The sequence below is a fragment of the Dermacentor silvarum genome, chromosome 4, assembly GCF_013339745.2.
Source record: "Dermacentor silvarum isolate Dsil-2018 chromosome 4, BIME_Dsil_1.4, whole genome shotgun sequence".
Lineage (NCBI taxonomy): Eukaryota > Metazoa > Arthropoda > Arachnida > Ixodida > Ixodidae > Dermacentor > Dermacentor silvarum.
This window is the reverse complement of record NC_051157.2, coordinates 10,567,303-10,593,070: the sequence shown is the minus strand read 5'-3', so window position 1 is coordinate 10,593,070 and position 25,768 is coordinate 10,567,303. Positions and strand designations below refer to the sequence as shown.

General features: G+C 45.7%; 1 protein-coding gene across 1 annotated transcript in view; it reads right to left on the bottom strand.

Annotated features, from left to right (window-relative positions):
• LOC119449424 (beta-galactosidase-like) overlaps positions 1 to 25,768 on the bottom strand; it is an 84,030-nt gene that overhangs the window by 46,795 nt on the left and 11,467 nt on the right. The window contains exons 6-11 of the mRNA XM_049665194.1: positions 25,350 to 25,530; positions 24,640 to 24,820; positions 24,187 to 24,230; positions 21,770 to 21,888; positions 2,182 to 2,345; positions 895 to 1,045 (exon numbers count right to left, since the gene is read on the bottom strand). Of these exons, the coding sequence (XP_049521151.1) occupies positions 895 to 1,045; positions 2,182 to 2,345; positions 21,770 to 21,888; positions 24,187 to 24,230; positions 24,640 to 24,820; positions 25,350 to 25,530 (840 nt within the window). The remainder of the gene's footprint in view (positions 1 to 894; positions 1,046 to 2,181; positions 2,346 to 21,769; positions 21,889 to 24,186; positions 24,231 to 24,639; positions 24,821 to 25,349; positions 25,531 to 25,768) is intronic.

Below are 25,768 nucleotides of genomic sequence, written 5' to 3'. Positions count from 1 at the left end.
ACCTGCAAAATGATTCACATAACATCTATTCCCACAGTGCCCGATCGGATCTGCACAATTTTTTTTTCATCCCTCAAGATCGCACATGGAGCAGCATGCTACTCCATAAATTCGCCTACGGGCATGATTGACATGCATGTCAATCATATCCCTATAGGCTAACTTATCCAGATACCATTAATATCACTGCTCTCAATTTAAAGTGTGATGTAAACGTCCTTGGGGCACACGGACTCGCCCAGCTAAAGAGCGCGAAAATGATTTTCTCTACAACGCGCGTTCCTTCTGCTCCCTGTCAGTGCTGCTTCAGGAAACTGTCACCGGGGCTTAGATTGCAGAGAACGTCCTACAGTGGACTAATGTCGGTCTCAGCCGGTGAAGTTACCAAGACAGCGTTGCAGGTAATCGTTATTTGAAAACGAACATAACCTCGAACTCTAACATGAGATGGAATGGTCCCGGGCAAAGCTCGGGTGTACGAGTAACCTTTCTGAACGGTTGAACACACCGTAACCTTAGGCAGATATAGATTCTGCTTCATCAAGCGTACTTGCACTAATGGTCGCGCGCGCAAGCTATAAGCATTTTTTAAATATCTCTACGGCTTACGTGCAATTAGAACACTATCAACTGTAAAATGCAGTGTGTTCAAAGGCTTAGCATATGGCTTTTAGGGCCAGCAGCCTTTCAGTCGAGGCGAATTGGTTGAGCCAGTTGGTGTAATGTTGTAATCATGACACGGTTAAAGAAGTTTGAAGATATCCAAAGGATCCCTATCGCAGAAGAAGGAACACACGAAGAGAGAAACTCACGATGCAGAGCTTCACACTGAGCCTTGTGTGTGTTTTCTTATACGCCGAGCAAATATAAGCACACTGGCTCACGAGCACTCACCAGATCCCTTTCAGCGCAGATGTATGGGCCAATCCTGAGCAGAACGAGAAATTCGTGACTCTGGGCGAGGTTTAGGAAGCGCACGAGGTCTTGAGGACCCTCGAAGTCATAGCGGCCTTCCTCGGGTTCATGGCTACTCCACTCGACATACCTGCGTCTCGCGACAGGTGTGCAGTAAGTACACAGATCGGCAGCTGCTCTGACTTCAATGCCTTCGAACGTTCCAAGGTTTGCCTTTTGCACTTTCGTACAGTACACGCTGGCATACCGACTGACCAACCGACCGACCCACTCTGACTGACTAGCTGGCTAATTACGGACGGGTGGGTGGATAGGTATACCATTGTCAAAACCATTGTTTCCCAAGACAGCCCATACCGAACAATTTCACAGCGAAGGTGAGCAAAACAAAAAAGCAGTGATGTTTCTGAAAAGTCGCAGTTTCTTCCGAAAGGCGAAGCACCGATTGCGATAGCAAATTAGTAGGCAGCTATACGAAGAAGGGTAGTAGTTTTATCGGCCGTATAAACTCTCAAACATTCGCTTACTAACTAAATTAACAAGCATGGTGTCACGCGAACACAAGCAAACATGAACACATCTGACTCGGTGACACTCGCTGCCAATACGCTGGAGTGAGAAGGCGCGACAGCGAGAACACATCGCACACGAAGCTATCAGCAATCGGCGCACTCTGTCCACATCGCAGATCGCTTTCAAGACAGGGCCCGCGCACCTTGAAAGACATCGGCGTAGGATGCAGAGTCCGCCTAGCGCTGTGTTTTTGCGGCTAGTTCGCGTTGATGCGAGCGGCAGCACGAACGTCAATTCGCTGGCTGCTGCTGCCACGCTCAGCGAGTTTCCGCGGTCATCGAGCGAGATGCGTTCATGTTTGCTTGTGCGCGTGACATGTACATCGTGCTTCTTACTTTAGTTATTATGCCTGTTTACAAGTTTGTACGGCCGATAAAGTTACTATCCGTACTTCGTATAGCTTTCCACCAATTTGCTACCGCAATCGATGATTCGCGCCTTTTTTTTTTTCAAGGGGGGGGGGGGGGGGGGGGACTTTGAGATGGTGATTGATTGATAATGAAGAACAGTAATAGCTCGGAAGGTGTACGTACGGCGAGATTGTCGCGTGCCGTATGCTGGCGCTACAATCACAAATTTTAAAGGGTGGGGAGGATACGGACATCTGCCCTGAATTCAGGCGAAATTCAGGTTGGTTACTTTTTTCAGTGATTTTAATAAACCAGGCACTACAGAACGTAAATTTCTCCTCACGTTTGTATAGCGTTGAGCCCCGCCGCTTTCATGGTTATCAGCCGATCCTCCCACTGCTGGGGTAGGGTACGGAAGTAGTGGATGCCGCCCGCAACGATCTGTATAGGCTCGCCATCCTTGAGAAACCTGTTGTTCTCGTAGTCGATCACGAAAGACCTGTATATCTGAGTACACAAAAAAAAGAGAGCAAACGTTATTCTCAACAAGATATGACATGGGCCTTCCACAACCTTAGATTAACTGCTCTGTTCCGCTAGATACTGATGCATCTACACATTTATCACCGAATTATTGAGAACAAGACTGAGCGAAATGTTGAACGACAAAGTGTGACCGAGAAACTCTTTTATAAGCAGATTGCTTGCGTATTGGATACATGATCCGCCCGTCAAATTGACCCTCTTGACTGGTTTTCCGTTATTTATTTGTGTTTGGTTCTCTGTACTGACAAACGACATTATGCTGTGTTCTCCACAAGCCTAATTAAGGGCTTTGCCCTTGCTTCCGGTTGCGATACAATCGTGATACAACTGGTAATCGTGATACAACTGGTTTGAGTATTTTGAGCGAAAGGCCGCAGGTTCGATGCTGGCACAAGCGGTATCTTTATTTCGTAATGGCATTTCAAATGTGACTTCAGTCCCAGTAACATTGTGTAATCGGAGTTTCACTATACACCAACATATCGCTTTTTTCACGAAGTCCTGCACGACTTATAAGGCGATCTAGTGATGATCGGAATTGCACAGCATAAGCCTCGCACTATTATTATGACGGTGTCGTCTTGGGTACTCACGTTTCGGAGTGCTGCTGGGCGAGCCAAAAACGCCAGCGCAAGGAGAAGGAGCTGGGCATGGCTGTTCATCATCGAGCGATGCAAATGTTCTACACGGCCAAGCGGGTGAGCTTGCCTTCGTTGACAGAAGGCGGGAAGACACGACTGTGACGTGCCTCTTATATTATCTTATCGAATCGCTAGTCCGTTCTTTTGTGTTTCGGGGCAGCCATTCACTCTCCCTCTCTCCTTCAGAAGGCGATGCTCCGAACGTATTCGCGAACTCGCTTCATCTGCGATTCCCTGGGCCTCACTGTAAGTCGCCGTGCAATCTCCTAAACTGCGGGAGTCGTTCTGAGCGGAAGATATACAGGGCTGGCGCGGTGCACTCTGTTGGCGCATGTGTTTGAGTGCATGAAGAAAAAAATGTTGAATGATGCGCTTGTGTTTGCTGTAGCTGCCCCAACAAAAGGTGCTTAAAACAATGGGAATCCCCAAGGACACTCGCAGGAGCATGCCGGTGGAAGCCCCTGAAATGGCGGCGACACAATAGCTGACAATTCATTTTATAAAAGATACAGCCAGATAAAGGTTGAATTGTAAAGGCTGGAAGGTTTGTTCGGCGAATAGAATTGATAAATTGGGTTCATGGAACTTTCATCATGCTTCAGAATACTGTTGAGGAGAAATGATGCAGGTCAAGGCTTTACTGCATGATCCGGATCCCTGTTCACAAACGCGTTCGTACACAAGATCTACTCGGACAAACGGCGGCCGATCGTAATGGCCGACTAAATGACAGTGAACCACTGACAAGTGATACACAGCGGTTGCGCAACATATTCCTTGCGAATCCGCTGTTCCTTATAAGTTTTGTTTCTGAGTAAAGGTGTGCGAATTTAAATGTCCTTGCTACTCGGTTTGCATTTGGTTTGGGAATCCCCTAGCTATTAAAAATTGTCAAATATTCGTTTCCATTCTAAGGGAGAGAAACCAATGCAAGTGATGACTGTTCAGAATAACTGTGCTGCAGGAGAGCCACGGTTGTTGCACATAGGCACCAATTCTTGAGCGTAAGCGGGCGGCGGATTATTCATTGAATAATTTCAAGTCCTTCAATAAGAATGTCTCGCTTTTAGCCTTCTTACGAATTTTCTCTCTCGATTTAGGCAAATGAATTTAATATTTAGTCAGTCAAACCGTGTTCGCATTCCTTTAAAACAATGCGCGGTGCTTTATAGTAACACACCTGCTTCAACGAACACAACAATTTACGTGCATCTGGTGCATCCCTTATTTCACAACTGTCATTGTCATGGTGCATCAAACAACCGAAAGCATTTGTTTTTAATTTAGAAGTCCTTCATTTTACCGGACGGCCAGTGGTGAACGGCATTACACGCATGTACCAAAAAAAATTAAGTAAGCATTTCCTATTTTACCAAACGGACTCTATGCAAGTTTTATATTTCCATTTGCTCAGAAAAAATATATTTGATATTCGCAAGTCGTTTCCACGAAAACTTGTGTTCGATTAGATTAAACAATGTTCAAACACCCCCAATTGAAAGTGTAAAATAATTCATCTGCCCAGGCTGTTTGTATATGAATTGAATATCATTAACAATTCATGTTCATACAAAGTCATACGTCTTTGATTGTTTATAACCTGTCTGAAGACAGACCATCGACTTACGACCTTGAAGTACTAGTGAACTGTCGTTTATGGATGATGTGCAGGTTATGTGTAGAGAAAAGTGAATGTAAAGAAGCTACGTCGTCTTTGAGATACACGGGAACAGAATTTGTATGGTTTACACTTGAGCTGGGTGAATGGTCGGTTCCCCGGTAGTTACGGGAGTCCTTCATTACGAAGCGCTTGCTCTTTGACAGCGTAAGCTGTTATGGGCTCATTCCAATAGCCGTTTCCGTTGGTGATGCCGCCCGCCGCCGCCGGTGTCCGTCGCAGCTATCGCCATGAATGAGCAGAAAAATATATCCAGTTCCCGCCCGGATCGAACCCGGGCTGGCTGCGCGGGAGTCAGCTACTCTACTACTGAGCCGCGCCAGCGCTTGCTAGATTGCAGCGGAAACATGCCCTATACTCGTGTCCTAGCGCGCGAGGAGATACGCGATGTGAGGTGCGCGCCGCGTAGCGTCTATGCGTGCACACTTTGCATCGCAGTTGCATATTATTACACCACATGGTACGCCATGTACCAGTTGCATAGGTAGCGGTGCAATGTAGATACAGAAGGTTTGAGGAAGAAAAAGAAGATTAAGGAGATGTATACAAAAACGCTAGAGAGAAAGTGAGAGAGAGAGAGATAAGTCATAAGGGAAAGGCAGGGAGGTTAACCAGGCTGAGCCCGGTAGGCTACCCTGCCGTGGGGAAGGGGCAAAAGGGATTGAAAGAGGAGCCGTGCTCCCTCAAGGGCTGCAGAAGATAGCGCCAACGTTCCCTTTCTCAAAACGAACCACTTAGTAAAAGGAAGAGAGAAGTTCACACCCTGCACATTTACACAGCTAAGCGTTCGTCGCTGAGTTTCGTCACAGGCGGTAATACAGGCCACTGCACCTCAAAAAACGCTGCAGTGCCTTTGTAGCCTCCCTGATTAAATCAAGCAGGCTAGGTGAACAATTGTAACCGCCCCGTTTCAAATCGCATGCCAATAAATCATCATCATGATCATCATCATTAGCATCGTATCGTGCCACTTGTGACGCGATGTGACACGCGCGCCGCATAGCGTCGATACGTGCAAACTTTGCATTGCCGTTGCGTTATACTCCACCAGGTGTCCCGACATGTAGCAGTTGCATGTAGTTGGACATGGTTAACTCAAGCAAGCTAGGCGATTATTGGTCACCGCCCCGTTTCAAAGGGCATGCCAATAAATCATCATCAACAGCAGCACCATATCGTGCCACAGGATGTGACATGTGCACCGCGTAGTCTCGATATCTGTGTTTACTCTTCGGTACGCGTTATGGCGTCTCCTCACAAGGTACGAGCCGCTGCTGAAGAAGCGAACCATAGAGCTACGCGCGCGGTAGCAATCAGGCAACGTCGCGTTCAGCAAACCCCCTCGCTGTGCGGCAGGAGCCGCAGCTCGCCGCAGACGCCGGCTGGACTATTCAGTTCGTTCTCGTGAAAACGAAACGTCGCCGCGAAGCTATTCTAGTGAATTCTGCCGAAAATGGAGCTCCTATGGGGCCACTCCTTTAGCTGTGACTGTGCTGCGTTTGCCGCGCAGGCCTGTTACATTTTTCGGGAGGGGATGGACGCCCACTTGACCGAAGACGACAAAGGGGAGGGAAGTGGATGGGCAGGCCGTATACAGAAATTTCACGCGGAGTGCCCGGTGTGCCACACCTTGGCTACTCCACTGGGAACGTGACCCCCGTACTCTCAAATGATCCTCGATTCGAAGCTCTTCCTCTATTCCATCGAGTTGAGGACTGTAGGCTTTGAGCATGCCAAATTGATTGCCATATGTGTTACATCCTACTTCTCTCGTCATCGTCACCCATCATGCGCCTCTTTCTTCCCTCTTTCTTTATTTCCCTCTTCCCCTTTCTCCAACGCCGAGTAGCTGGCTAGAGGAATTTACCTCAGGCCGACCTCTCTGCATTTCGCATCATTAAACTTCTCTCTCTCTTGAGAACAGCGCTGCCCCTGGACTGATTTAGACGCTACCCTTCTCAAGAATTGCCGTGGATGATCACGGAGCACAGTGGTGACGCTGCTGTCTACTTTCTTGAATTGGAGTGAAGTGTTGAATAGAGGGACGTTCTAGAATACGGGATGAGTGTTTCGATTAAGACGGCGACTGCGTTCTGTTCCGCAGAGACTGCTGTAGTGGGTTCCGGCACCACTACTGATGTTAACACCTACACTCTCTGCGAAATCACGCAATGAAACAATAAAGCTACCTAAATGCCCTAACTGCTACAAATATACGTCCTCAAGAGCGTCATCTCTTTTAAAAAGCGAATAGCCTTCTAGAATCGTTCGGCTATTCGCTTACAATGAATATCATCACTTATGGTAGTTTTCTTCAAAGTATACGTATAACAATAGCGGCAGCCACACTTCAGGTTTTAGCTCCCGGACGTAAATGTTCAATTAGAATGTTCAGATTGTTTTGCGTAAGTGCACTTTGGAAAACACAAACGTATGGCAACTTGTCAGCCGGGGACCAGCCTTATCAGGAATGATGTTGCCGGGGCAGGACATATGGTGTTGCTGCATCATTGCGAAACCAGTTGTAAATATAATTGTAAACAGAATAGACAAAGAAAGTGCGCTGGTACACAGTGCAATAAAGACGCGCACAACTTCTGCATGCGTGACGTGCAGTACAGATCCGCAAAGGCACCATTGTCTGTTTTTTGAATTCACTCGCGGGTCAATGATACCCTTGAAAAATGTATTTATTGTAAATCTCTTCTCTCGTGATTACGTAATTACACTTCATGTGTGTCTCCACCGTTTGCCTTTCCTATGTGTCTTTTGGCAGACGCCTAATGATAGTGGCGATGGTGATTGTCACTACTTATTCGTGACTGGTTCCTCTTTGTTACTACGCAATGTTACAGCAATGCTATGTTCTCTTTATTCTGTAAATTCATGGAACCGTGGACGTAAACAGATTATGATGCTGCTGCTGGTGCTGCTGCTGCCGATGATGATGATGATGATGATGATGATGATGATGATGATGATGATGATGATGATGATGATGATGATGATGATGATGTTACACTGCCGGGCACGCCTTCTGTCTGTCAATGCATTTACCGTAAATGCGTTTACTATGTGTCTACAATGGTGTCTTAGCGGAGGTGTATACAGCACGTCGCGCTTGCGGAAGTTGTGCGAGTCTACTGTATATCATCACACTTTCTGTGTCAATTATGTTGACAATCTTTTCTTCTTTGCACTTAGTTGCGCAATATTCCAGCAATACTCTACCCAAAGCGTACAGAAAGCTGTCATACACCTGCGACATTATTTTTGATAAATGCCGGTCGTGAGCCGAAACGTCGAAATAAATGCGTTGTGGTTTTCGACGTTTACTTATTCAAATACCAATACAGTTCCTGGGAACAGTTATATATATATATATATATATAGCGGCTTTTTTGTAAGTGGCGTCCGTAACCGTAGCCATTGACATAGCAATTGTTTCGTTATCACGCCGATCGCTATAATGTCTGGCAGGAATGCAAACAGTCGCCAATGAGAAAAGGCTTTACACAATATGTGCCCTGGTTATCGAGAATGGTTTACCCACTTTTCACAAGAGCTCCCCGAGACCCTCTCCAGTGTTTGCACCACATTTAACGCGTATTTGTATGTGCTTAAGGACGGGCAGCTGTAGGCTCTGTTTCACAGTGCCAGCGGGATGCTATAAGCTGCGGTAGCTTTAAACTCCGGTAACTCGTGCTGCCGCACAACATTTTGGTCGCTGTTTCTTGACAGGTGGTTGCCATGGGAGGAGCCAGTCAACTACCTTATTATTTTGGTGATTTGATTGGGATCAAATACTGCGTCTTTCTACTTTTCTTGTGGAGAAACGGCGGAAGAATAAAAGAAAAGTAGAAAGTTACCTATCAAGAAAGGGGTCAGCCAAGGAGACACAATCTCTCCACTACATGCTTAGAAGAAGTATTCAAGCTCTTGGATTGAGAAGGCTTAGGAGTGAGGATCGACGGCGAATATCTCAGCAACCTTCGGTTTACAGATGACATTGTCCTACTCAGCAACAATGGGGACTAGTTACAACAAATGATTGAGGACCTTAACCGAGAAAGTGTAAGAGTGGGGTTGAAGATTAATATGCAGAATACAAAAATAATGTTCAATAGCCTGGCAAGGGAACAAGAATTCAGGATCGCTAGTCTGCCTCTACAGTCTGTAAAGGAGTACGTTTATCTTGGTCAATTACTCACAGGGGACCCTGATCATGAGAAGGAAATTTACAGAAGATTAAAACTGGGTTGGAGTGCATACGGCAGGCATTGCCAAATCCTGACTGGGAGCTTACCACTGTCATTGAAAAGAAAAGTGTACAATCATTGCATTCTACCGGTGCTAACATATGGGGCAGAAACTTGGAGGTTAACAAAGAAGCTCGAGATCAAGTTAAGGACCGCACAAAGAGCGATGGAACGAAAAATGTTAGGCCTAACATTAAGAGACAGGAAGAGAGCGGTGTGGATCAGAGAGCAAACGGGGATAGCCGATATTCTAATCGACATTAAGAGAAAAAAATGGAGCTGGGCAGGCCATGTAATGCGTAGGAAGGATAACCGCTGGGAAATTATAGTTACAGAATGGATACGGAGAGAAGGGAAGCGCAGTCATGGACGGCAGAAAGCTATAGGTGGTGTGATGAAGTTCGGAAATTTGCAGGCGTAAGTTGGAATCAGCTAGCGCAAGACAGGGATAATTGGAGATCGGAGGGAGAGGCCTTCGTCCTGCAGTGGACATAAATATAGGCTGATCATGGTGATGATGAATTATTGCGTCTGCGGTTGCATAGCTTAACATCCTTCTACCAAAACTTAGTTGTAGGCTCCAATATATTGGTCTTTATGTGAGTGATGACTCACTGGGTTTAACTTGATATGCCACCCAGGCTCTGCAAGAGGCGTCCTAGAGAGGCAATCCGAATTGATTTTTACCGCCCGAGGTTCTGTAACGCGTACCGAGTACTCAAAACACAAGCGACTTAGCACTGCGCCTCCATTGGACTGCGTCCACCGCGACCGCAAATCGAACCCGCGACATCGTGCTTTGCAGCAGAAGGGCATATCCGTTGAGCCACCTTGACGGTTGTCTTTATGTAACCTTTCTTTGCTGTCCGAAACCTTATGAGCCCTGCGTATTGCATAAAGTTCTCTATTGACGAATCTGTGGTTGCCCCAATGCTTTATTGTTTTCATGAGTATGGGATGGTGCCGTTGATGTCGGGTGTATCAACGAACTTCACGAAGCAGTCGCGGGATCCAATCCCGCATGGCGCCTTCTCAAGTTCGATGACGTGAAGCACATTGTGCGTTTTGAAGAGCACTGCCGGCACGTACAACGTCTGCTGTGGTCCCATGGGTGTCCAGTAGCGACCAAGGTTGAAGCCGTTAAGGAAGACAGCACCCTGCACAATGAAAGTGTGGAATTTAACAGAGACATTCAGCAAGAATATTGGGCAGATACCATCGGAGGATGATTTTCAATGTCTAGTGATAACTGCCCGACAAACCTGCTAAGGTCTGCCGCTGGGGACACTAATTGTTTAGATATAATGGTAGTTAATGCTAGGAGGTGTGCGAGTGCCTGTGACTTTTCATTGCCTCCAGGATCGGCCCACGTTACAATTACCACATTAACACCCTTGCGAGGACATACATCGGCACAGGTATCAGGGTCACCGCACCAAGTCAACACATTCAACTGCACCGTCTCCGGCATGGACCCAGCTTCGATTGCGCTTTTTCCGTGATCGGTACAGTTTGCTCGGCTATAGGTGCCCTCCATACAACGTAGTGGGAAAAGCCTAAGAAAGCTTCGCTTGTGACAGAAACCATCGAAGATGATGCTAACGTCAGCGATAGCTTTGTTGTGTAAGCTGCTACATATCCCCATGCCATCCGCGAATCGCGAAAGCTTACGAGAACATCAGCAGACACACGATCTGGCTGTCTCGATGCCAATCTAGGGTTGCCAACTGTCCTGAATTTAGCGGGACAGACCCGACTTCTGCGCAAATGTCCCGTGTCGTGTCTTTTGTTGTTTTTTCTACTGGATAACACCAAATAGACCAGATCTTCATTTTATAATGCCTGACAGCTGGTTTGCACGTTATTTTTTGTGTACTGTTGCACTGTCATAACCGTAAAGGCAGTTTCGTTTTTGTCGTGGTTCTAGGATTTTTTTTTTTTTTCGTAGGCACTAACTGTTCACTTCACCTCTATCCGTATTAGTAGCACGGGTAGCTATACTGCACCTTTCTTTTTGTAAATGGTGACATGGCAGGACTAAAAATTTTGTTCAGTTTGTTCGGATCATGGCACTGACACAAGATCGGTCGTCGCCAGCTACCCCCCCCCCCCTCCCCCTATTCCAATCACAATGTCAAACGATATTGCGACATTATATATTGGTGTAATTTAATCACAGCACCCCAGTTGAAATTTGGTAGCATCCCCAGTATCCGTAGCTTGGCTTCAACTTCGTTGCAATGGCTATCCATCAAGCGGCACTGCTCGACTGTTGAGGATCGTGCGTCCTCCTCCCCCTCATTCTCCTCTTGCACTTGCGCTTTCTGACTCCGCTTTTATTTTTACTCTCCTCCTTAACGTCCGTGTTACCTTCTCTAGTTATGATTGTGTGTGATCGGCCGACGTCCATCCAACGAAGGCGAAGTAGCTAAAGAAAGCTATATCACTTTAAAAGACGTGATTCAGCAGCTGCGAGACATACCTCGCCCATTACTCACTTCCACGAACTCTTCCCATTATCCCTGTGCATAGCGTAAGCGCAGATCGGTTCCCACCATTCACTAACCTTCTTCCAATGGTCGAGCCTGATGAACGTGTCTCGAGGCGGGGACACCCGTAACCGAAAACTGGCCTCGTATATGGCCAGTCCCTTGGTGGATGCGCCGACGCAGCCGGTGGGCATGTTCGCCTTCGAGGAGTGTGCGCTTTTGATCGGAAGGGTGTTTCTGTCAAGATGTCCTCTCTCGTCAATGGGCGTCATTTGCCAGTCGGTCAGATTCACTCCAGATAGGGTCACGTTCGAAATGATGCCCTGAAATGAACCAGTAGCACGGCAACGTTTACAAAAATACAGTTTTATTTTTTAACATTTTAGCTAACCGGTGCTCTTTAACCTCAGTATTGATAACAGCGGCACGGGCTTGGATGCCTCGTTATTTTTATTTAGTGAGAATATTATCCATGTGACTAAAATTTACGGGGGCTTTATCATATGCGTTTAAATGACGTAGCACGCTGTAGCACGACACCTGACGCCGCATTATCTACGGTTCGTTCACGTAAATTTTACTTACGATACTGTAATATGTAATGTAAATGACACTGTAATATCCTCGCATTTTGAATCTGTCATGGTAAAATGTCGAAGCCCTTTAGTAGTTGCTATATATGGGCTCCCTTCAGGAACTGTGTCTGATTTTCTGAATTTCATAGATGAAATGCTTGAGTACTGTGAACAAAATGGCGCACGCGTAATTGTTATAGGAGATTTTAACAAAAATATGCTGTCTTCCAAGCAACAACAAACAGTTTTTTTTTTTTGACAGAATGCTTTCTTTTGGCTATGAAAATACAATTCATGTACCTACCAGGATGACACAGTTGACTGAAACTGCTCTGGATTTATGTTTCACTAACTACGAAAATGAAATGTGCACAGGAGTTCTAACTCCTGGAGTCAGTGATCACCTGCCGATTTTTTAGTTTTTTTACGTGGTGCGTGAAACAACGAAATGCAGCAAATCCGAGGCATCGCAGAAAAATTATTCAATAAACAATTAAGCTTTTCAAGAAAGTTGTCGCAGAAACGAATTGGAGCAGCATTCTCAATAATACTGACCCTGTGAATGTCTACGACATATTCATAACAAAATTAGCAGGCCTTTATGATTTAGCTTTTCCGATTGTGCCGTATAAAAGTATTTAAAAAAATGAGATGGCAAGAAAGCCATGGATAGACGCTTCACTTTTAAAATGGATGAAAGCAAGAGATACGCTATTCACTGAATTCATAAAAACAAAGCACTTAGAGTACTTGGTTAAGTTTAAGCAGGTCCGAAATTAGCTAGGATCTGATATTTTCAAAGGCGCGAACTAACCACTACGAAAAAAATGTTCGCAAACATACTCAATGATCAGATTGGAACACTGTGAACGATATTTTGCAAAAGAAGAATACGAAGACCATCTCTGAGCTTCGAATAGAGGGCAAATCTTGTTCGGGAACTTTACTTGCCAATATGTTCAATGATCATTTTTTCAGATCAGGAGCGTCCGATATTTCAACTGGTGCCGACCAGTCTAAATCGTATAGTGCAGCGCGCGTCCCGGAATCTATTTTCCTAACTCGATCGCACGGATGAATCGGAAGTAGTCTCGCTGATACAGAATTTAAGTAACAATTGTGCTGTTGGCTTTGTCAGTATAAAGGCAGAACCTTTATAAGCAACTTCAAAGCACATTAGCGCACCATTTGCCCATATTTGCAACCTTATTTTGAGCACTGGAACGTTTCCGGACAAATTTGATATAACTAGAGTATCCGTTATTCACAAAGGTGGTGATGGAAATGACATGAATAACCATAAGCCCATTTCTATTTTGCCCATTTTTTCAAAAACTGTAGAACGTGTCATATATGCGCGAATTGCAAACTTCTGTAGCTGAAAAAAAAGTTGTAACAGAACATCAATATGGATTTCAGAAGAACAAGTGTACTGAAAAGGCCCTATTATCTATTAAACATAAACGTATTGGAACTTTTCAGCAAGAGCGTCACACAATTGGAATATTTCTTGATTTTACGAAAGCTTTCGATTCCATCAAGCATGAATTCGGTTGCAAAAGCTGAATAAATAAGGAATAAGAGGTACGCCCCTTAATTTAATAAAAAGTTACCTTACTAATCGGTTTCGGTATATGGATATGCAGCACTCGAAGTCACAAATGGGCATGATAAATTATGGCGTCTACAGGGGTCTATACTTGGGCCACTTCTATTCTTATTTTATATAAATGACATCGTAAACGTACCTATAACACCAGATATTATATTATACGCAGATGACACTAACGTCTTTTTTCTGGTCAAGATATGTGTAGTCTAGAAAAAGCGAATGTTTGGTTTAACGATTTGTCTTTATGGCTGAGAACAAATAAGTTAGAATTAAACACCAAGAAAACGAAACCGCAGCTCACATTTCGAGGAGCTTTAATTGAGCGCGTTCAGACTCAAAAGTTCCTAGGTGTTATCTTTCACTAAACATTCAGTTGGTCCAATCCCATAAATAAACTTGGCGCCCACATACCGCGTTCCATTAGTATAATTGGAATAATCAGATGCTTCTTTGGGGGACATAGCAGCTTTACTACACTTTAGTTTACTCGCGCATACATTAGTGCCTATTAATCGGGTGCCCAACAACAAAAACAAATTAAGATAGTATTCACAGGCTGCAAAAAAGAATGTTACGTATAATCAAAAATGTTCCGCGCTGAACGCCTTCTGCTCCACTTTTCCATAAGCACAGCATCTTAAAATTCGAAATTATGTTTTATAAAAAAACTATTTAGCGACAGTCATCTACGATCAAATCAAATCGAACACAGATACATTTAAGGATACTTACTCCCGGAAGACACACACGTATAAATTTAGAAAACCCACCTATTACAGTAAAAGGATCGGACCAACTATATACGGCAGGAAAAAACTAACACACCTTATTCCTCTATTTCTAAACTCTAACAGGATGGCCATGGGAATAGTGAATGAAAGCCGGTCAGCAGCAATTTAAAAAAAAAGATAGACTCTTATCTACTCACGCTTCAAACATGACGTTTTTTGTTTTGTTTTTGTTTTGTTTTTTTGTTTTCATTTCTGTGTAAGACTTGGCTTATCTTGTATACGTTTTTCGGAAATGTATTGCGCCCTAAAATTCTGCCGTGAAAATTTCCTTTGGATAAGCCCTTAATATCAAGTATGTTCTAGCTCACTGGTTAAAACCACGGCTTAATTTTTTTTTTCAATGCCTTTATGTATTAGAGCACCAGGCTGGGTGTTCGGGAATATTTTTGTTGTTTTGTTTTTCACTGCATTCATGTATTACATTGAGAGACATGCTGAGAGTTGTGCAGTATCGTTGCTTGGGCGGGGATTGGCGCATTGTCAGGCATTCACTTGCCTTTTCGCCACCCCTTCCCGCTGAATCACTGGATAAGATATGTATGCTTGAATTGGTGAAATAAACTTCCAAACTTTGATTAATGTCAAATTTAGGTCCAACAGAAATAGAACATCTAGAACCAGTAGCTCATAAAATCTGAGAATGTGCGCCTTTGTAAATGTCAGCGTGTTAGAGTGTATGTCCGGGCAAGACACCATTTAATCGAGAAAATCACCTACCCGCTCTCTGCTTCCGCAAGTTTCTGCATTCCCAAAAAGACCGAAGGTGGTAACTCAGTTCTAATGCTGTAGTTTCTCAGCTTTCTCTTTTGATTTGAAGTATTCCTCCGGTATTTTTCCTGCCTTGGTGTGACATTAGCTTCGCTATATGATTTACATCTTTCGACCTTGTAAGTGCCCGTTCGAGAAACCGCAACGGTGAAAACTAAGCCGGCAGACTCGGCTACCGCGGCCTCATTTCTTGACCGGGGCACCAGCTCTGGGTGTAAACTCGCTGTGTATCGTTGAGCCTTACATCCCGACGAACATGGTAAGACGAGGCGCGACGCGTGCATGAGCATATTTTATGAGTAGTAAATTATTTGGGGGGAAAAAACTCTGCATACAAGTTGAACACGCAGTGGTAATAGCACAGTTTTTCTTATTGTCTGCGAAAGACAGTGAGGATGTCCTTTCCACACAGAGGGTTTGTATGACGTCCGAAGCCCGTGCGCCTTTGCAGCACCAAAAACTGCCACGTGTAAGAGGTCAAGTCTCTCATAGGTGTTGCGTAATTGGTTTTCATATCCCATTGCGCCATTTCATTTAGAGCTTCACTATTCTATGAGAATGTGCAATGGCTTAGCAACGTGCACTAGGAGTTATAACAGCGTAGGTGATGAAAGGCATGTGCTCATCTTGGCAGCAACTCACCTTGGTGTCGTTGAGAACTCCATAGCCAATTCTTCCCTGGCTTTCGACGACTAGCGTCAACCTTTGGCCTTCCTTCACCGGAATCATAATGTTGTACACATCGTCCATGCGCGAAATTAAACCCTGGTATATCTGCGTATTGAATAGAAGTGAATGCATACTGCGCTAACAACGTCCATCGTAGATACGACGAGGAGCGTTGAAACTTTGTTGAAACTCTCTCATACCAAGACATCGCTATCGCTTACAACTATATAATTCCGGAAAACAGTCGCACCTGGTATGTTTGTTGCATAATATTGTTACGGGGAGAATATATATAGAATGGATATATTTACAGGGTAAGGCGCACAACGCTGCAGCAATCGTTCAGGGGAGCGCGTGCACACCAGAAAAACCACCCGTCGTCGTCGTCATCGTCCAAGCACCGACCACAGGATCGCCGCTCGTGACAATAGACAGTTTTAGTATTGCGGAAATGGCACCACGCTAAACGCAATAAAATAGCGGGGTCAGACTGCGCATGCTCAGAACGCTATTTCAGTTTTGCGGATAGCGTGCGTCCGCTATTTCTGAAATATAGCGGAGACGCTAAACGCTCGCTAAGTTTTTAGCGTTGCAAACATGGTGGCACCCTCGGCTCGAACGCTTGACATGCAGGCTCGTTTCAAGGCTTGGCGTGGATCAACACGGCTAGTTTGGTTGTCGAGCTGCTCAGTTTGCTGCTTTGACTACTCGCAGCTAGATGGTTTTGCGCTTAGCGGCGCATCGTTGTCTTACGCTATACTAAAACTCTATCGAACAGCGTTCCGCAAAGATTTAGCGTGCGTAACACGCTAACGCTAACGCAAGCATTTTCCGCAATACTAAAAGTCTCTAATATAATCGTACAGCCAACATCCTTCTACTTGCCTCCCCAACCATCTCGAACTTCACACCGCCTTCATAATCAACGTAGCGTCAAGCTCCTTTTTGGCCACACAAAAGCATACAATTGCGCAAGCTGGCCACGAATCATAGCTCTCTCAAACGACCTTCTAGATTACCTCGCTAGGACCTCTGACCTCAAAGCCTTCGGGAAGGAAACAGACCTCTTTCCATAGTTACCCAGATTGAACTTGCTTAATTGAAATTTCGCAAATATCGACAGAAGTGCTTGTAACGAGTGGGCTTCTTTCTTTCTTCTTTCTTTCTTTCTTTCTTTCTTTCTTTCTTTCTTTCTTTCTTCTTTCTTTCTTTCTTTCTTTCTTTCTTACATTTTTTTCTGTGTTTTAATTGTGCAACTTGGTCGCTTTCTTCTTCCAACTATTTCTACATTCATTCTGATTCTCACCCTAACTCTTGCTTTGACATATCTGCCAGTGTCAATATTTATTTCCCTCCACAAAACCTTGTTCCACGCTAACAATTGTATAATGATAATAATTACATCTCCTGTAATCATGTTCCTTAACTATCCTTGCATTGCGCTCTCTTCATAACGAAATATCTGTTTGTACTTTGATCCGCCAGAATTCTGTGACATTTCAGTCTTAATTCCTGTACACAGTCTCAGCAGTTGCTGAGGGTTCTGCTCTATAGCACGGTCGCGGATATTTTAGGTCGTTCTACAGAGACTTGTACCTTAGCGTCAAGCCTGTAAGAATGAGCCTTTACCACCGTGGCCAGTACGTACGTCGTTCACGTAGACGTATCCTCGGTCTCTGAGCCCTGGCACGCTAAGCACAGCAGGGTCCCTGGGACGGAACTTCACCTTCGTGTCGTACAGCACCAGGGCTTGGCTCTGCAGTCGAATGGACATATTCTTTCAGACGTTCGAAGGGACATATCACTGTCATCACTTTGCCATCATTACCATCAGCATATTCCTTCAACAAAACACATTGCTGGGCTAGTTGGTGCGTGATTAATTAGCATAATTGTGGCACAGCAATAGACGAGGGATGTCTTTTCGGCTTCTGTCTATGTTGCTTTTGTCGTGCCTCGTCTTTAAGCATACTTTATGCAATGAAAAGGCCTACTCGTGAGGTTCAAAGCATAATGTAAACAACCCAGTCAAAGTGAGAATGTATACAATAATTTAAATAGGACCATCACCTCATAATAAGATTATAATTTGTAGTTATATGGGACAGACGTGAATGCATGGTGAATAAATGCCTATGAATGTCTATGAATGGCTTGCTTCAATGTCGTTAGAGCACCCAGCCACCGACTTCAGGAAGGGATGGCCCAACGCGGACTGGTATAACGTGCATTGATGCAGTGCGTTTTCGTGAGGAGGCGAAGATTATTTCGTTTATGTGGCCTACTGATGCACTCTCACTTCCACTATTTGCGAGTGCCCTCATTTCAACCAGCAAAGAGCAGCACTCTTCTCTACACTAGACCAGCTTGCAGCAGGCATCAGCGAGAGCCGCTACAAAGGCGCTGCTGCGTTATCTAAGAGCTACCGCATAGTGCGACAAATTCCGGCTATGCACTGTGTGACGTTGTATGTCTCAGTGGGACGCTCACACTGTGTATGACCATGTGGCGCCTTCACAGACTGTGTGACAGCGCCCACAACGGCAGTTTTATATTATTCATTATTCCTTTCTTTTTCTCTCATCTTTCATGCCACTTTTCCCATTTTCCAGTACAAGGTAGCCAACCTCAGATTAACTCTGGTTAATATGTCTTTCTTTCGCTTTTATATATATATATATATATATATATATATATATATATATATATATATATATGCATGTGCGTGTGTGCGTGCGTGTGTGTGTTTGTGTCACTTCCACAGAAAATACAAGTACCTTCCCTCAATTAAGCCCAGCTGCTACAATGGACGCGTTTGCACGCAGCCCATCACATTCAAATCGACGGTGACAGCACGCCGATTAAACATGCCCTTCCTACCCCAGGACTCAATGCCTTTGGAAAAGCCGGTGGAAACTTAGGAGGCGGCTCTTAGTCGGTATCATGCGTCATCATCATCGTTATCATGAATAACGCAAACATAAATCCACCACAGGACAAACGCCTCTTTCACATCTCTCCGAATGTCCATGTCCTATGCCTCCTATGCCACAAGTGAACATTGCGTTTTCTCATCACTGCGCATAATCCTCCTCCAGTGACGACGATGACATTGCACCATCAGATCTATTCTGCTGCCCTAATGCACCTCCATTTATAATGTTCAATGTAATAATATAGTTAATACCTAATAAGGTATCAACTTTGGTCAGAGTGGGTAATCTCGGCATGGTTCTTGCCATTAAGCAACGTTGCCAGTGCCATTCCACAATCGACTCATAGCTTGACGTCGGTGCAGCATTAATTTCTGCAAATGCAGCAAGTAGCGAAGCTTGCCCTTGGTATCTGCATTTGCTTACGCTGTCGCTTTTCAACGCTATAGGTTGCCTTGGGCTTGGAACTTATTCACGTGATCGTTACAATCCTTACCTGCCGAAGTTGCTCAAATGACAGTGGAAGTTTCGACGATTTCGAGGCGTTGGCGAAGAGGCGTCTAATGTCCGCCAAGCCGTATAGCTATATGAGAAAAGAAATACAGAATAGCACAGTAAATCACAGTTCACTTAGTGAGTTGAGCAGTACAATGCATATAAAAAATAGCGCTTTTTCATTGATTGCGGTAAACAGAAGCGCGCAATTAGGTTCCTCAATGAGAAGAAATGTGGTGTTCTACGTGACCTGGCTGTGAAAAAAAACGAGTAGCCTACAGCTGGCGATTTGAGCTACGGTGGGCCATCATCAGACCAACGCGAAGTCGGCGAATTGTCGTAACACTCGTGCAGCAATCACTGTAACATCAGCAGGCTGACACGTCCCGTCTGCATCTGCATCATTCAGCTGGTTTTCCGTATTAATGGTAAATAACAATAATGGTAAATAACAATTCCGTAATGGTAAATAACAATAAATTTATATGACACCCTCATCATCTCAGGAACACGTGAAGTTTTGCGCAATAAAACCATTCGTGGCGTAGTGCAGACGGGACGAGAGGCGGAGGTGCCACGCTTCTCGCATGACGACAACACTGCTGCTCGTTTAATAAAATAGAAACCTACACGGAAGTTCCATATTCTACACTGCCCCAAATAGCATTTTAAAGGGGTGAACTCACCTTCTTTAGCCTGATCTTCCCAAGCGCCATCTTCTGTTTGGGTTTCGGCACTGCAGTGGTCGGCACTGGAAGGTACTGCGAATTCGCATGCGGTACACACGCTGGAGTTCACGGCTCGGTAACCCGCCGTTTCAGTCAAAGATGCTGTTCTAAACATCCAAACAGCCATCGAAATCGAAACAAGACAAAAGTGTCACAAGAAGGCGAAGACTTGCAATGGTCAATGGGCCAACCAGCAGAACAGTGGATCAACAGTCTTGACTCTGGAGCCAATGTTTCATGCGGACTTGTCTTCGTTAGCCACTGATGAAGACAAGTCTTGCACTCCCCACTTAGGTTTGCCTTGTTCACCCACTATTGACCACAAACAGCTACCAAACTGGTAGTGTAAAAAAATAAAGGTCACAGTTTCGCCCTAAGGGCGAAGCAATGAATGCGATAGCAACACAGCAATGTCATACGAAGTAAGGTGAGCGACTTTGGTAGCAACAACACGCAGAACTGTTGTCGACGCCATCGGCGTTTTGCCCGCGTTAGCTCAAAATGCGTGCGGCGTTGGTGACTGTTGCCGGAGCCTCTGATATAAATAGGCACTTGGTGCCGCAGCTAAACGTCGCCTCCCTTCCCTCCCCCTCCCCCACGGCCTCTCGCACGTCTGAAGAAGGCGCGTTTGCTCTACATATATGGTGATTGTAAAGGAGAAAAGAGACGCCTACTTCAGCAGGCCTTAAGCGAGCACGGCGCAGAACGCGCGTTTGTTCTCCGCCGTGCGTTCACTCCCCGTGAAAGACGCGCCCCTCGCGCCCTTTCACTCGCACATACAGCGTTCGGCGCGCGGCGACGATTTCATCTCCAAATGACGTCATACGGAACCTCACGGCGACGGCGACGGCGATGGCAGAAATCTGCTTTTGAGTGTCCATATAATTGCTATCGCAATAAAAAATCGGCAGAACCCATCTCACGATGACTGTCGATGGTAATGCGTTAAGCATTCAATCAATATAGCGACACAATGTATAGCCGCTGCTGAAACGAGTTTTGTATAAGGCGTGTACTGCAGCGGGGCTCCTCTTTCGCGCATCCATAAGAACACCCGGCGCCATCTAGTGCCACCGCCACGAAGCCTGCGTGGCCTTCGAACTGTATGGTGCGCAGGTGCGAGCGAACCCTGACAAACGTGTCATGCGGCTAGGATCTGAAGAGGAAGCAGGGTGGTGAGATGGTGAACACGACGGGCTGCACCGCATAATGTTTCTGTGCAACGCGTACGTGCAGACTTCACAGCACAGTCATCTTCGAGGGCAGATGTAGAGGTTAGTGCAGTGTAGCTAGGAGGCTGTCTATGGCTTTCACGATTTTGCCGCTGTGAGCGCCACAGGCTTATTTAAACCAGACAGTAGTAGCTGCAGGGTATCGATTATTGGTCGCAGCATGGCTTTGATGACATAATCCGAGGGTGATATTTTAGTGCAGTGTCCTTGCACTTCCCGGGGTGTTGTGTGACGTGGTTGAAGACGAAGACGTTGTGATGGCTTTCTCATATGAATTAGAAGTGAAAGACGAGTCGCGTAAATAAATGTAAATATATGTTTTACTTAACACAAGTCGTTCACATGTCTTTCAAAGTCATATTTGCGCGACCTATTGGGAGTACCACCATATTACCATAAATACATTTTGGCTCGCGTTCGCTAGAAGGACAATGTTGCGTCCGGTTATTATAGTTCTCTTGGCTTGCTCTACTCTCGACCCGTGCACACAATCCAACCACTGCCAAAGCACGTACCTTAGAGATGATGTTTCGGATGGCTACGAACTTTTCCGTCGGGTCGCCGGCTTCTGTCATGGGTGCGTCGTAGTCGTAACTTGTCGGACACGGTTGGAACCTGCCATTGTCTGTGTTAGCTGCGCGCGGGATGAAGAAACCAGACCTAGGATAAATAACAACTCAAAATTCATACAATTATAGAGCGGTGAAAAGTTGTTTGTCCCTTTGCAAACAATACGCTGCGATAGCTTTTCTGTGCACTCATGGTAGAGGTGGCACGTGGAAAACATTCCGCCGTGGTTGCTCAGTGGCTATGGTGTTGGGCTGCTGAGCACGAGGTCGCGAGATCGAATCCCGGCCACGGCGGCCGCATTTCGATGGGGGCGAAATGCGAAAACACCCGTGTGCTTAGATTTAGGTGCACGTTAAAGAACCCCAGGTGGTCCAAATTTCCGGAGTCCCCCACTACGGCGTACCTCATAATCAGATCGTGGTTTTGGCACGTAAAACCCCATAATTTAATTTAATTTTTTTTAAACCATTCGCGCATATTTTTTTCTATTATCGAACAACTGTTATAAGTCGGCCATGTATCTCTACTGAATAACACGAAGTCAGGCTTCTGCTGGTGTTGGTGGCAGTTCGGATTTTATAACAGGCGGGTATAGCCTGACAGTCAAGGCCGGCAATTGCTACGCCTGTAGCGGCCCTTTTAGGTTAAACCGTGTGTCCCAGCTAACATTAGCCAAGCTGTTCAACGAAAAAAAAAACAAAGTCGTAAGAAACACGGTGCAAGATACAATTATCTGACGCACGGTGTTCGGTCGTCAGCGGTCTGACAACCGAACGCCGTAGGCCTTAAAATTGTATTTTGCAACATGTTTTAACAGCGAAGCTGTTTAAGCCAGCCGTAATTTGTGGTGCGTAGCCGTGATAGCCATGGCAACCCGGAGGAGAAGAAGGAGACCGCGTGCATGCGCACGCGGTCTCCTCCTCGCTAGCTCCCTGCCTTGCCGACCCCTGCCTCTCTTCTATCCGGCGCACTGAGCCAGGAGAAAAAAAATAAGGCGAAAGCTTGCACTAGGCCGCGCAAAGCTCAAGACACAGCGAAGCTGGCCGATTCATATCGAGCGGCTAGCCTCCAGCGCGTTCGGCGTCGGCAAGCAGCAGCGTTCTTGGCCCTGTGCCAACCTTGGTTAGCCTGCCTGCGTTTGTGGCATGCCAGGAACGCTGTCGCTCGTTGGCGCCCACGCGTCCAGCGCTAGTCACGCGAAATGTCGCAAAAGGGAAGGTACCTCCGAAAATTATCGCTCGAGAATACCTTCCTACATGCGTAGTTAAGTTAAACCACGTAAAGACCTAGCAGCAACCTAGTTCATACCTATAGCAGTAGCAGCCAGTAAGCTTCGCTGTGCCTAAGCTTTGCGCGACCGAGTGCAAACTTGCCTGATTTTTTTTAATAACTTGTTTCATTGAACAGCTTGGCTAACGTTAGCTGGGACACCCTATGCAATTTGTAGCCATACGCCTAAAAGCCCACTGTCGCGCAATATCACAAGTAGCAGGCGCAAGATATCTCCACAGACAATCTGGCGGCCTTCTAGAAGCAACCTTGAAGCACTGTACACAATCGTGTAGGAATAATGTTCTCCGCAGAGCATTAAGTATATATAACACATTTACCTCTGCAGTAAAACGCCGGCAAGACCATAAAAGTGATCTGTGTTACCCAACTCTCAGGGGTCTGCACAGAGCGGAGAAGGTGCGTACACAGTCTTGAATGACCAAGCTGGCGTTTATGCTAAACCCATTCTCTATAACTCACATGTGCCAAATGCACTGATGAAGTGTAATTTTCCGGGAAATCTCTTTTGAAATCAACTTATCTCCACACAGATTGTAGGTTAGTGAGCTTTCGTTTCTGGTCAGTCCCAAAGTGTCTCTGTGAAACACGTGACCGCTGCAGGCAGAGAACATCTGTTGCAAGTCCTCTGACTTTGCAAGTACCGAAAAACGGTGAGCCTGCTTTCTGAACTATATGGGGGCAGCGTACCACGACAGCGGCAGAGGTGCACAATGCTGCTTAAAAGACAATTTTGACCAGTTAGGGTGCGCGGTAGGCATTGTTTTGTAAAAGTGCAGCGTTAACCTGTTTTTGTTAGAGTCTAGGCTCGTAAATGGTCACTGACATGGCAGTAATAATTGCGAGTGCTTTACGATGGGCGAATTCGGACAAAGACCATAGCAAAATTCTCTTTGCAGAGGAGTGCAAAGTAACGGGCACAACTCTTTCGCCAGCTCACACGCCCCATCCCACATGCATGCTATATCTGAAATAAATAATTTTTCCTGACGTGTCCAACTTACACGTAATGCACATGTCAGGAAAATTTACAGATTGGCAGAAATATGGCCGAGGATGCGTTACAGCTTACCGCCAGACTTGTAGCCGAAAGATGTTCCGCCGTGAAACATGTACCTGCGATTAAAAATAGAAGGTTTTAGCTTGTACACTTTAGCTTGTCCGCATGCATATAACTCCGCATGTACCGGAGACGAGCACGGCAGTAACAATGATGGTAGCGACATATTGTGACGCTCTGTCCAATCACAACGCCTTGAAAGCGTTGTTCTCTTACATGGTAAAAAATAATGAAAAGGTTGCATGTTGACGACTATGTGACTGCCAACGCTTTACAAGAGCTACCAAGCAGAATATAGTGGGTCACGGGAATGATAGCTCCAAGATGGCGGCACCAGCAGGGCTGCTCATGTCTCCGGTGACACGGTATTTCATGAAAGATAATACGCATACGGACGAGATAAAGCTATCCAATCAATCAATCAATCAATCAGTCAGTCAGGTCACTCATTTGATGAAGACTCACATGACAACAGAAGCGTTCATGCTGAGCGTCTTATCCAATTGACGCACCACATCGCTGGTGTTGGTCATACTGTGCCACTCCGCCCAGTGGTCCAGCCAGCCGGTGTAGAACTCGGAATCCACCAGCGGTCCCCGCTCTTGGTGTCGACGTTGGGCCTTGAACGCATCTTCCACCTCTGCCTCTGAAGGGTCGGAAAGAAACAACATGTTTACGAACAACATGTTTACGAGATGCGTACGTTTATAGTCCGCATGTGTTTGAAGTACCTGAGTAAAACAATAGGAGGGACAAATCAAGGAGAAAGAACGGCCACAATGCATTTACGTGCGAGTAAAGCGCATAATACCCTCTCGCTTACCTGTGATAGCCGCGCGAATTGGCATATATACCTAACATAGTCAATATAAAAGGAAGAGTAACGCAACAGCTGTTAGGACAATTGCACATTTAACGCGCGGAGGCATGCTCAATAGAAATAGGGTTTGGTAGATTGGCAACACCGTAATACGCATGGCGCTGCCAGTTTCACGGACTCGTGCAGTCAGCTTAAAAACCAGTTGAAACGTTTCGTTTCGATGCTCAACTCCGCTTCAGAACACCGGTATGGTTGCAGTTCTACGCTCAGACATTATTATCTCGCTCGCCAAGTCATTATAAATGTGTACAGTAGTATGGAAACAGCAGAGCGCAAGGTTAACGTTTTCGCGCACCTACGCCGAAATTGACGGTTGCGTGGGCTCCGTCAATTTTGCCGCACATGAGAAAATCATCAGCGGGGCCGTCAGCAGTGTAGAGGACGACGTCATAGCCCAGGTGACGCCGCACCAGGGTCCGCAACCACGTCGTGTAGGAAAAGTCGCACGCACCGTAGCTGCCGTACTCGTTCTCAACCTGCAAGAAATTGACCATTAAGAAACTCGGCTATAGTTTCGAGTGATCTGGATCCCTTACAGATGGAAATTGTTAGCTACTATTTTCGAATGGGTATAGCTTGCAGAGGACCTTTTCGTGCTTTCTGCAAATAATGTAACACAGAAGAACGTGACAGTCACTCATGCTGCGAGTGGCACCTTCTGTATGTACATCGTGAACCATTTGCGTTGTCAACGTGTTCAGTGGGCGTTGCACA